Genomic DNA, 13,375 nt, shown 5'->3' with positions numbered 1-13,375 from the left:
TTTAAATTTTATTTTTATGTATCGCGATTTATAAGAGTTTCGTAATTTTGAGATTACTCCGCTCGTGACGTAACTAGTTATCTTGACTGGTGAGTTAGCTTCCCGGAAGCCGGAAATCTATCTAACGCTGTAGTTGATTGGCTGATTAGAAGAGCTTGTTACTTTCATTAATTTTTTCACACACTTTTGTTGCACTAAACTTCCCCATCGTTCTTTTATTGTTATTTTTATTTTATTTTATTGGGTAAACCAACAGTATGTACACAAATATTGACAATGTCTTAGTATATTAGTGTAGGACACTCATGCACACACCAAAAATATTGTTTACACTCGATACAATAATTTAAATTATGTTAAAACATTTAAGTTTGTAAGTGAAAATTCTTGATGGAAGTTCACTGTAATTTATTATATAAATAAAACACGAGTGATACTTTTACGATACGAGTGATATTTTTTTTTGATAATAATCCTTAAGATAAAAATAACTTTATTTAATTTACTTACATATAACTTTGAATTATCTATCCTTACTTCTGTTTTGTATAAATACATTTAACTCTTTAATAAAGGTACCAGTCTCGAAGATGTCGCGAAAGCGATAAAACCGGTCACTGGATATTCCAAATTTGTGGATTAAAGTATCACTCGTGTTTTATTTATATGATAAATTATGTTAAATATAATAAATGTAAAAGTAACGAAATAAAAAAAAATATGTTTATAGTAATAAAATAAAATATCTGCTTCTCTCAAAATTTCTATGATTTTTGACCTAAATTTACATACATAGTCACAAAAAATATCAGCCTTGGTAAATCTATTGTTATATTGGTCGCATATTCTAAGTATTGTAGATTGTTTCAAATAGTTTGTTGATGCGTTTTCTGAGTAAAACAAAAGATTTTGTCTTGTCGGTCTAGATGGCACACGGAATAAAAGTTTTTCAAGTTGGTTAGGAGAATCAATTTTATTATTTATTAATTTGAATAAGAATAACTGGTCTTATATTATTCTTCGATTTTTAAGGAAGTTTATTGCATGCTACTGCATACTCTCAGCATGGTAAGAGAAGTTCATGTTTAACCGGCAGTCGACCGGCTTAAAAAAAATTGTTTGACCTTTTCTAGTCTATTAATACTTACATTAAAGTAAGGTGACCAAATAGAAGTACAGTATTCTACCTGGGGACAAACAAATGTTTTGTAAAGTTTTTCATATGTCTCTGCATGTTTAAATGGTTTCAATATTCGCATAATAAGTCCGACCATGTTATATGTTTTTTTCAGGACAGATTCAATATGAATATAAAATATTAGTTTCATATCAATAATAACACCTAAGTCGCGAATTCGACTATCTGTTATAGAGATTGGGGTGTTGTTGAAAGAACAAAGAAAGCTGATCGTCGTTTGTTTTGCGCGAAATACAAAACGAGTGACATTTACTAATATTTAATTTCAGTAAATTTTGATTTCAATACTGAAAAAGTCTGTCGAGATTTTTTTGCATTTTTGCACAATCAGTGTGTTATGTCCTCTTCTTTTCTTTATAATAAGACACAACTAATGCTAACACCAACGAATCAGTTAATAATGTATTCTTCTTTATTATTTTACAACAAATTAGTAAATAATTTAAGGCACCTTCGCCGAGTGGCTACTAATTTCTGTGTTTCCTCCAAAATTAAATCTTCGTCCTGTTGCGCAGATATAAACTGCCGACAACAGTGGACGTCTGGGACATCGGGAACCTGATGATTTGTAAAGGAGGCAAGCGTGCACAAATCTCTCCGATTAAAAGACGAAAACATTTTTAGCTACATGCTTTTTGAAACGTTTTCCTATGCTCGTTAATTTTACTTTCGGATCCCTCCATTCCCGGAAGCTACGCCATATTTGAACAGCGTTTTCGCCGGCGCGAAGTTATGGGCTTTTAATTAGATTTGTGGCCACGCGATAGCGCTATCTCTTCCGAGCGAGAGATACCCGTTATGATTTATAGGAAAAATTTATTGCCAGGAATAAATAATTGGAGCATTTATCGCCAGAATAACGAAAGGACGCAGTAATTAAATATCGACGGATTAATCCCGTTATAATTACCAGATCGGAGATTCACAATAATTATTCTATTTTGGAGGGAAACGACATTAACGCCATCCGAAGAATATTGATTTTATCATTAGGCATAAAGTCGGTGCGTTATTACCTGAATGATTAAACGAACGGACCATTTTTTGTCCTGAAGATTTCAATCAAATAATAGCAATTTGTATGGCGTATATGTGCGTGTAACGAGTGTTTTTTTGGCGTGATGGAAATTTTGATTAGAGAAATTCCTCTACATACATGTGGCGTACATGCGTTAGTTTGAGCACCTCTATATAATTTCGAGGACATAACTTTATATCTAAACATTTATTTTAAGTTTAAACATTTATTACAGACTGGAAATTTTTCATTAATAAATTAATGTAACAGATTATATTTGGAAAAATAATACTAAAATGTAATTAAGTTTTGACATAGAGATTCTTGCTAAAAACTGATTTCTTGATGAAAATTTTTGACTTAAAACCTTTCGAAATCAGTAACAAATTTTGCATAACCTGGCAATTTTCCTTGAAAATGTGTTGAATCATTTTGTGGAAATTAAAAAGACAAATTTTGACGCCGTTCACCCATACGAAATTGATTGCACCGCCGATCTTTCTACCCTTTCAAAATGCGCAATCGACTGGAAAGAAAAGATCAAAGGCGTATTATTATGTCTAGATTATAATATTTAATAAGGATTATCAAAAGTGCTTACATTTACATAACTTTGGTGCCTTCTCTTCTTTGGAACACAGAAATATTCAATACAAAAGGGGTGAGGCAAATTTATTCTTTGACGTCAAAAAGCCGACCAATTCTGGCGGTTTTAAACGGAAAAAAATGTAAAACATCTTTTGATAAGAATTTCAATTTGAATTTCAAATATCAGTATACTTGAGAAAATGCGGATATTAACGGAAAAAATGGTCAATGATACGCAATATATGAAATGGGCATTTTAATTGCCAATACCTTCACAATGTATTGAATTTTTTACAAATATATATATAGATTTTGGTACAAATATTTTCTCCAAGATCGTCCATTTGATTGAAAATATTTATTTTTTTCAAATTGAAGTTTAATCTGTAGGAAAGGGAGTCCTTGTCAAAAATTAGCATTAGTTTCAAAACGTAGATGCTTAACCCTAAAGGGTTTATATAAATAGTGGTAATTCGTATAAATAGAATTCAACTTTTGCGTACGAAATAAATTTGCCATGGCGGACAGTAAATTAATTTCTCAAAATTGAGAGCTAGTGGATTACGCAGTCAATAATATATTAGAAATGTTATCGGAACAGAGAAAATCAACATGTAATAACACTTACTAACCGAGTGTTTAATCTTCCTCCTTGTCGGCAATCAGCTCATGCTATCAGGGAAATTAGTCTCCAGGAACACTGCTGGCACAATTTCGTCTGGAGGTGAAAGATGATGATGAAAGGCGATGGCTGATGATATATTTGCGCCATTGTGGGAGTTGAGACGTAGCTATAACAACTTACACGGCAAATAGCGGACAATATTTTTATCAATTCAAAAATTGTGCGTATATAAGCCGTCAAAAAAGCGAAGCAGCGAGCGTGGGCCAAACAGTGTAGCCAAACCCAAAATGTCGTGTCAGGCGTGGAAACCTCACAAAACCAAAGTTAGCAATTATCTACTTCGATATGACTTTTCTGGCTAAAATACATGGAAATAAATTATCGGCTCAACCAAATAGGGTTATGATGTAATAACTTATATTTACATATAGGTAAGTTATTAATTTGAAAACACATGGTACACTTCCACTTATTCATTTGACCAATTAGCGATTTCACCCTCCGACCAGTTTGAAGATGCCCATTAGGGGGGGAAAGCGCTAATTGGTCAAACAAATTAGTGGAAGTGTACCAAGTATTTTTTAATTAATAACTTAAATGTAAATACAAGTTATTACATCATTAAAATGGAATTCCATCAAGAATTGTCGATAAATAATTTAAATCAAACAAATAGGGTTATATTAAAATATACGCAAAGGCAAAAAAAGCAAAGACAAATGTAGAATAGTCAAAAATACTATACAATGGACTTAAACACTACAATGGCTTACCTTACCCCTAGAAAAAATACACTGGAGACAAATTTAAAATTTATCTGAAAAAGCACATTACGACTACACCAAGCGGACGGACATAATATGACATGACCTTATTATAATCCTTGTATAACCCCAACGTTTTAAATTAATATATAAATAAAAAATAAATGTGATAAAAATACAAAAAAAAAATAAGTCTCCTACATAATTAATTACAGTACACGTATTCAAAAGGTCTATTTTTTGTAAGAATAGCTAATTCCATGTTTCTAACTTTCTGTGTAATTTTTAATATAAAAACGCCAGCAAGTTCACAGTGAGTAATATAAATTAACGAAGTTAGAAAGTTTCAAAGTTGTTTCGGAAAATTCAAAAGATGTGTTGACTTTTTTTACTTATGAGTCATTTTATGCAGGTGTCCGCTTCCAATGTCTTTTTAAAGTCTAATAATAATTATCTCTCGCCTTTAAGACAAAATTTAAACGATAATATAAATTTATTATTATAAAACGAGGCCTGGAAGATCGACTACATGAAGCCTGCAGGCACGAATTTTCTAGCATGTAACAGTCAGCTATTGCTGACTGTTTCCTGCTTGCCCTATTTTGAAAAACGGTTTTTTTTCAAACACGCACCTACCTGTTGTATTTTTGTAATTATTTTTTTCTTGGCGGTCAAATTTTTGACCGGTGCTCATTTAAAAAAAAGATAATTTAGGATTTAAAAAAATTAAGTAAACAAAGATTTTTTTTAGAATACTACAAGTCCGAATAGTCACAAGAATATTCACCAATCCACCAACAAACAGAAGAAGCGCAAACCAAAACTGTTCGTTACACATTTGTTGTTAAACTAAAAACCTAACTAAAACTAAACCAAACATTTAGAACGGTCCTGTGCTATGCTAGAGGGCTAAAGGGTTTTTCTAGTGAATTTTAACTCAAAATAAGAGATAATTGCCAATGACGATAAATAAATAACTCAAAGAAAGCTTCGTTTCACATTACTATTCAATATTTTCTCATGAACAAAATCTGTACATTTTTTGGTGAAGTTTTTTTTAAACCAATATTCTTTATGTAATTTATTACATAATCTTTTGAAAAGTGTTGAATACTGATTTTACAATGACAATGTTCTTTAGATTGCGAATTCAAAATTCAATTCGGAGCGTTTTAAAATTTCAGTAACTCTAAGTTGTTTCTAACAATAGTTGAAAAGTTACCGTGAAATCTGAGGCTATATCGAAAACTTTTAGGGGACGAAGTTTAAGGGTGAAAATAGCATTTTCCGATAAAGGTTTTGGCTACACACCCGGGGCAGAATCATACGAACTTTATACTAGGGGGATGAACAATGATATTTAGTATTGAAACCTACGTACGATTGAACTTTAGCTAAATATATTAAACTGCCTACTAACTCAATTATTAAAGGTCTTGATAAGTAAACAATCGGCTGTGTAGATTATATATTATAATATAACAAAGGTACACAGCTAGGCCCCGTGTGAATTTAATATTTAATTTTGAAATTAAATATTCTTCGACGATAGTTTTATATTTGGTTTTGTCCATGGGCTACGAAATTTATTTTGCCTACCGCCAGAGAAAAAAAAATTAAACCCGCCGTCTGTTGTGCATCTGAAAAACAGCTATTGAAATAAGGATGTTCAGTGGTTTTTTATTTGTTCATAGACTATCAAACTAAGCCAAAAATATTTTATTTTTTTTATGTATTGTATTACTAACTCAAAGATTTTTAAAGTTTTGAATAAGGAATTCCAGCCCAACCCGGAATTCAATTTTAAAAATGTTTTCGTGTACACGTGAATATTTAAAAATTTGGAGTAGGATGAAATATCAAAAACGCACGCAAAAATAAATAAAAAATGATAAAAATAGCATTCATTTTAAAATCGTAAATAATGACGTCACTCCTTATATCTACGTGTAGTATTTCCGGTTTCCGCTTTAAAGCCCCCGCAACGTTTTGACCATAGAAAAAAAAAGTATATAATTTGACAATTCAACCGGAGATTATGTCAACTTTCTAGGTTTTTCGAAACGTTCGTAAAAACAACCATAACATAGAAATTAGCAAATTACGATCAATTAAATGAAGTAATTAAGGCAATATTCCACAGATTCTTCGAATTTTGTCAGGTCGGTGAAAGTAAGAACGCCAACCGTTTCATGACGTCACTACTGAAAAGTGACACACTGATTACAGTAATTTGGCGCGGTATTTGATAAATGTAACTTTAAAAAATCATATCTTTGTAAATAACGCACAAAAAAATAAAATATTTTTGCATAGTTAAATACTCGTAGTACGCTAATAGAAAAAAAAATACATAAATTACAAAACAGTGGAATACCTCATTATGTTACTTTCCGTGTGGCGTCACAAGTTCTCTTCAGTCAGTTTTTTTTCTGCTGATTGGTGAGTTGGCATCCCGGAAACCGGAAATTAATCAAAACGCTCAAGCATTGGTTGATTCGGAAGAACTAGTGACGTTGTTCAATGTAGTCTGTTCTTATTACTTTTTCATTCATTTTTAAGAAACTTTGTAGGATTTAGGTAGTTGAGGGTTGGAGCTCCTACCTCAGTTAGAGATAAACAGAGAAGACACTGGGTTGATGTTTAATGCGTATTTAAAACATGGCGAATAAGATACAGCACTTGGTTGTGTGGCGCGAGCGTAGCGGCGATGATGGGTTTAATAGACTGCACTTGAACTACATGCTGGAACTGAGTGATTTCGTCGAGCTGGTCTGACTGACAGAATGGAACTTGTTGAGCTGACTGACTGACGTTGCCACGTCCTGAGGTCTCTATTTGGACGACGTACCTTTGTAGTTAATTTCTTCATGGTAGGAACAACGTGAATGTACTGCAGAACGATGCTCCCGATTTCATGAACAGTACTGATAGAGTTGCATTAAATGTGATTTTGGATTCTATAGAAAACCATGACACTGCTTTTTTCAGGTAAAACGTTTTAGCCCGTGTGTGTCATCGATTATGGACTATGAACCTTACAACTTCACCGTACAATTGAATGGTTTAATTTTAAACGCTCATAAGAAAATATTATAAATATCTAATTTTCCGAAGCCCTGAACTTCCTTAATATTATTTCTTTGATTTTAAAATCCTCAAGCCACCTTCAAAAAATGCCTGAAACATTACTATATATCATTAGAATCCTGATCTTATATTTTATTGTTTTTTAAAATATATATTTTATTCCTTTTTTTTCATTGGTTCCTCTTGATATCTTCTTCCAAACTCATTATTTGATTCCACATTCCTTATCCTCTAATAAGTAAAATATTACAACATATACTTTCATTTAAGTTTTTATGTTCAAGCCTTATCCCCCCATAAATAATCAGTAATCATTAAAAAATGATTAGATTTATTTTCACGAATGTATCTTTTGATATAAGTTTTTGTTTTTTAGAACAAATTTTTGACCAACTCTTCCTTTGACCGGTTGGTTTTTTGGTTGGCTAGAAGTTATTGCTTTTGGAAATTAGTCCACCAAAGTACTTTTTTTTGTATTTGAAGACTAAAATAAATAAATAAATATCCTATATCTGAGTTCAAACGTACATTTCAAAGGAGCCTTTCAAATAAGAGTAATTAGTAACGCAAACCTACTTAATCATATTTAAAAGTATTTTAATTAAAATTAAAACAAAGCGTTTTAAAACCTCTCTAATGAGAAAAATGAATCTGAAGCACATTTGATGCGCTATACACATTAAGTTTAACAAAAACTTGTAACAACTTGATCGCTACAAACATGGCTCACGGGCTAAGAAAGCTGAGGTTAATAAAGAAAAAGGTCGGAATAAGATCAAAATTAATTTCAGTTTGAAACCAAAAGAAAACGTATCTTTTTTAAAATCAGCTATTGCCCCCCTAGACTGCCTCAACGCCCCCCCATTTTTCTGGGCCTTCTTCCGTCCCCTAAACACAGGGGGGGTATAATAGCCCACTTTGAGAAAGACTGTGTTGATCTTTAAATAAAAGCACGAATTTGATCGGATTGATCATTTAAAAATAATACATCATTACAGTTATGATTTTGATCTGCTTTATAAATCGGCATTGACAATCAATTAATGATTTGATATTTACTTTTGGTGAATGTCTGTTCAAAGGTTCACATTTTTTTCTGTTTTTTAAAAATCTTTTTATTCTTATCCGTTTCGGTTATCAGAATTCTCCGAAAGCTGCTATTCATCTATGTCGATCAACTTTTGGACCATTTGGCATCGAAAATGGTTAAGAAATAAGTAATTTTCAAAAGGTTTTTACCAAATCGAATAAGAATTCATCTCAATTTAATAAATATTATTATTTAACCACTTATCGACTTTTTATGTCTACCGGTTTCGAGATGTTCCCGTCTTTTCGTCAGGACACTATTATAATTTGTATTTACGGCTGTATTTGCCAATATAATATTATTTATGTTCAAAGCATTAAGTTTGTATGTGTTAAAAAGCATTAACAAAGATCGGGTTGTGGTCCTGTGGCTAGTGTTTCGGACTCACGGACCAAAGGTCTGTGGTTCGAATCTCACTCTACTCCAACCTAAAAATTCAATATGTGGGTAAATCATAAAACGCAAATATTTATTTTTTTTTAATAAAAAAAAGTGTCCTGAAGAAAAGACGGGTACGTCCCGAAACTGATTGACATAAAAAAGTCGGTAAGTGTTTTAAATAAAAATATTTACTAACATTAATTAAAATATTGTACCAGAAAGTGCTTTGAACATAAATAAGAATTCATCTCATTTATTCACTTTTGTGAATTAAAAGAACTAAAACCTTTATTTATGTGGGGAGATTAATCTGGCTGAATTTCGTCACCTACTAGTCAGTAATATTTAAAGTTGTATTTATTTATATTTAAATTTATTTCAACAGAGAGGGAAAACATTTTTGAGAAGGGAATGTGGAAGTCTAGGCATTTACAGGGCTTATGACCAGTCATTGGCTGGTTTAAGTGGCCACTTTACTCACTGTGTAACATTCACCATTCTGCCCATGTTTCAACATCCACATTTCCAGGAGATACAGCCAGTCTGCAAGTATTTGGACATACTCAAACATTGTTGTATTCATTTATTTATTTTGTTTTATTTTATAAGGTGGTTCAGCAAAGATAAATGGGAAACATACAATTTGAAGGTATTCGTCGATACAATTTCACATAATTATAAATTTTCAAGATAATAAGATAATTATAGAATTTTGCGAAATAGATAGAATTACAATGACTGTTATCTTTATATATATTTTTTCCTTTACATTAGGTATACAATACAATGAAAAATAGGTTGTACGTGTATACTTATTAACTTGTATATATTTCAAAAAGATTAATCACAAAACATACGATTGTATTTGTTAGATTTCTGTATCATTGATGCTAACGTTCTTCTTCTTCTTCTTCTTCTAGGGCGTTGTGGAAAGGGAAGTCCGTGCACGGAGTTATGCCGGGAACTTCATGATGGAACATATGAGTGTGGGTGCAATCCAGGACACGTGCTCCACGTGGACGGCTATTCTTGTCAAGGTAAGAAGAATAAGAATTACCCAGGTTACAGTAAATTCTCCACACTAATTAGTTTTTTTTATTTATCTTATTACATACAAACATACGAATACAATTATTACAGTAATGAAAGGTTAATTTGACTGTCTAGCTAGCACTGGCGGCTCCTGACCGAAAACATTGGCAGTGCATTTTTTTACATGTTGTCAACTTGTATATTATTAATTTCAATAATATTATAATAATATGATAGGTTTGACGTGATAAACGAGCAGTAGTATGACAGCCCGCGCATCGGAACTAGAAACGCTAATTGCGCCCAACATAATACGCACGTTATAGTTAACTAAATTTGTACTAATATCATGTCATTACGCATGTTCAAAGTGACATTTCAAACGAACTTCAAATCTGCGCATGCGTCGGCAATGCCCGGAATATGTATATTATCTTCTCCCTCTAACGCACAATTCATCGGCATGAAGCATTGTCTGTCTCGCTCAAATGACGATTTTAGGAGATATAATATAGTTCTTACAAATTCAGGGTAAAAGATTGTGCAAAACAGAATATGCACTGGGACGATTGCGCATGCGTAGACAAGGTGAGAAAATCATCCGCTAGAGTCAATTTTGCTAGATCTTTTGGCGCTAGTATTGAATATTATGATGTTTACGTGTTATTGCAACGAATCCCTGTTTCTTTCTACCTGCTTATAAATATTTTTACTATCAATAAAATTACTAATTTATTTACACAAATTTTTACTTGGCAGTGCACTGCACTTATGCACATACTAAGGAACCGCCTCTGCTAGCTAGGGTAAGTAACCATGTTCTGAGACAGTTTAAAAAGAGATCTTTACTAGCCTAAAACACCATATAAAATATTTAGTCTGTCAATAGTCATTTGGTCTGGATGTTGCGTTATGTTTTTCATAACGACCCTTTCCCACCAGCTGACAAGCCTCTAAAATGGAGGCTAAACGGGTTATTCTAATATGTATTATACAACTGTTACAACTTATTAACAGGCGAGTGCCTGGCCGGGTTACCAGATTTAATAAACTTTTCATTGTAAATGTATCTACAACAAACTACAGTGTACATTGTATAAGAAGAATTCATGCGTTTGCAAATGAATACGCTAATGAAATAGATAAATACTATATATATAATATAACACTTATGAATTTTTAAAAGGGAGTGTATCAATTAATTACATTCAAATTTTAGTACCTAAATACTTCTTTGTTTATTTAAATTGTGTACCTTTTATGAACTTATAGCTGTATTTGTAATAATTATTTTTTATTTTTATTTTATTCGGGATTTTTACAGCTATTACATAAACAAAATAAGTAGAAAAATCTTAACAATGCTAAAGACAATTAAAAAAATCCACTGTAAATATAATGACACATATATTAGAAAATAAGTTTAGTCATTGTATTTGTGTGACGTTTGTATTCATGTGTATGTGAATGTGTGTATGCGTGAATGAATGAGGGAGAGGATACATGTGCGTGTGAGAATGAATGAGGGAGAGGGTGCGTGTGTGTGGGTGCGTAAGTATAAAAAAATAATTGTTTAAAACTTGTAATTGTATTAAAAATGGTACAATAAAGAGCTAAGTAAAAAGTTAGGAACCTTTTTGTTAAAATTCAAATCAAGAAATGATATAAATAGTTTTTTTTTTTTTTTTAAGCATGTAAAATTTCAAAACCTTTTTCTGAAAAAAAAAAGCATTTTATTTTGTTTACGTAATAACTTTTTTCTAATTTAATGATTCTTTTTACATAACTGATGGGGAAAAATGCATTTTTGTTTTCTCCACTACAATATTATAAAGTATATATTTATTCTATGTATCCATATATTTTTTACTAATACGTTAACATGGTATTTTATTTTTTCTTATTCTTAATATTAATTTTTGTTACTTATTTATTTATTTTTACATAAACGGCATAAATTGCCTTTAACAAAAAAAATTGCACATATAAATACAAAACATACATTATAAAATTGCATAACTATTACAATAGTAACAAGTTATAAAATATTAACAGAATAAATACATAAATATGAAAAAATCAAAAAAGGAAAAACATTTTTAAATAAAAAGAAAAGTTTAAGAAAAATATTGCGAGAGAAAAAAAGAAATCAGACTCGTTTTATAACTATCAAGTCCAGAACCAAATATATCAGCCTTGTCCTCATACTGATTGCCATATCTATGGATCCTAGGGATAGGCGAGTGCATGTGATAGTTGGTCCTAGAACTTGCAGAACAAAAATGAGATCTGTGGTGGGTATGTCAACCAGGTACACGGAAACACACCAACTCCAGCAAATCAGGACAGTTAATTAATGAATTGATTACTTTATAAAGTAATATTAGGTCAGTTTGGATTCTTCTATCAGAAAGTCTTAGAACATTGGCTGAAGTTAACAATTGACTATAATTAAATAAAGCAGCTGGAATATGAAGTTTAAAATTAATATATTTTAGAAATTTCTTCTAGACGCGCTCGAGTGAATCAGAATTATTTGTAAAATACGTGTCTGATTTTATATTTATTTACGTAAAACATTTAAAAACCTACAAGGCGTTAAAATTAATATATTATTAAATATTAAAAAAATATTCTCAGAATGAAAAAAATTACATTTAAAAACTAAAAAAAAACATAAAAAATAACTCAACATGAAATAACGATTCAAACATGAACATGTTTGGTCACAATATTTATTATTAAAACCATTTTGCAAATCCACGTGTTTGTACCAATTTATCTGAATGCTTCTTTAAAATTGTTTTGAAGGCCGTTGAAATATACATAGATGTATATAAATAAATATATTCTCATCTATAAATGGAAACGGTACTACCCATGGCTTTCATATAAATATTTATTTTTAACTGACGGCGGTCGATATTATAAACTCAAATTTTAATTTAATATTTGTAATTTAACGGACATTATCCATTTATACAATTTATAGGATTTAAATAATAAAATAAAAGAATAGTTAAAAACATTTTATAAATAAAAAAAGAAGCACTGATAAACAAAAGGGACATCTAAAAACCAGATCTTGACTATTTATTTAGTGCTCGTTTAAATCGATAATATGAGAGTAATTTTAAGAAAAAATAAATACTGTAGAATAAAGTTGATGCTGAAACAAGCAAAAATTATGACAGTACGTCAACTAATATATTTTAATGTAACGTTTTTTATTCATAAAATAAACTATGGTCATACCTCAAAAGAGTTGACTCAAAAAGTTTTTTCTAATCAATGTGAACATGTATATAAAACAAGAAATAAACATGAAGTAAGACTACCATTTTGTAGGAGACAAATACACAGAACTCGTTGATGCACTGAGCTGCACAGTTTTATTATAAGGAAATACCATTAGAAATAAGAGAGCAAAAATCTATAATTTCATTTAAATGTCAGTTAAAAAAACATGTGTTTAGCAGATAGGTTAGTTTTTAAAAAGTAATCTTATTTGTGTTAGCTTTATGGAAGTTTTCTTTTTAAGTGTACGTATATTGTTTAGAAATGTTAATAATAAGAATATGTTTTAATA

General features: G+C 30.9%; 1 protein-coding gene across 1 annotated transcript in view; it reads left to right on the top strand.

Annotated features, from left to right (window-relative positions):
* Positions 1-13,375, top strand: part of LOC148273570 (uncharacterized) — a gene marked incomplete at its 3' end in the record, with an annotated part of 105,359 nt that overhangs the window by 75,940 nt on the left and 16,044 nt on the right. The window contains exon 3 of the mRNA XM_088238513.1: positions 9,675-9,791. Within this exon, the coding sequence (XP_088094639.1) occupies positions 9,675-9,791 (117 nt within the window). The remainder of the gene's footprint in view (positions 1-9,674; positions 9,792-13,375) is intronic.

The sequence above is a fragment of the Micrasema longulum genome, unplaced genomic scaffold, assembly GCF_059751315.1.
Source record: "Micrasema longulum isolate JH-2025_06_02 unplaced genomic scaffold, ASM5975131v1 h1tg001908l, whole genome shotgun sequence".
Classification (NCBI taxonomy): domain Eukaryota; kingdom Metazoa; phylum Arthropoda; class Insecta; order Trichoptera; family Brachycentridae; genus Micrasema; species Micrasema longulum.
This window is presented reverse-complemented; position numbering and strand designations above follow the sequence as displayed.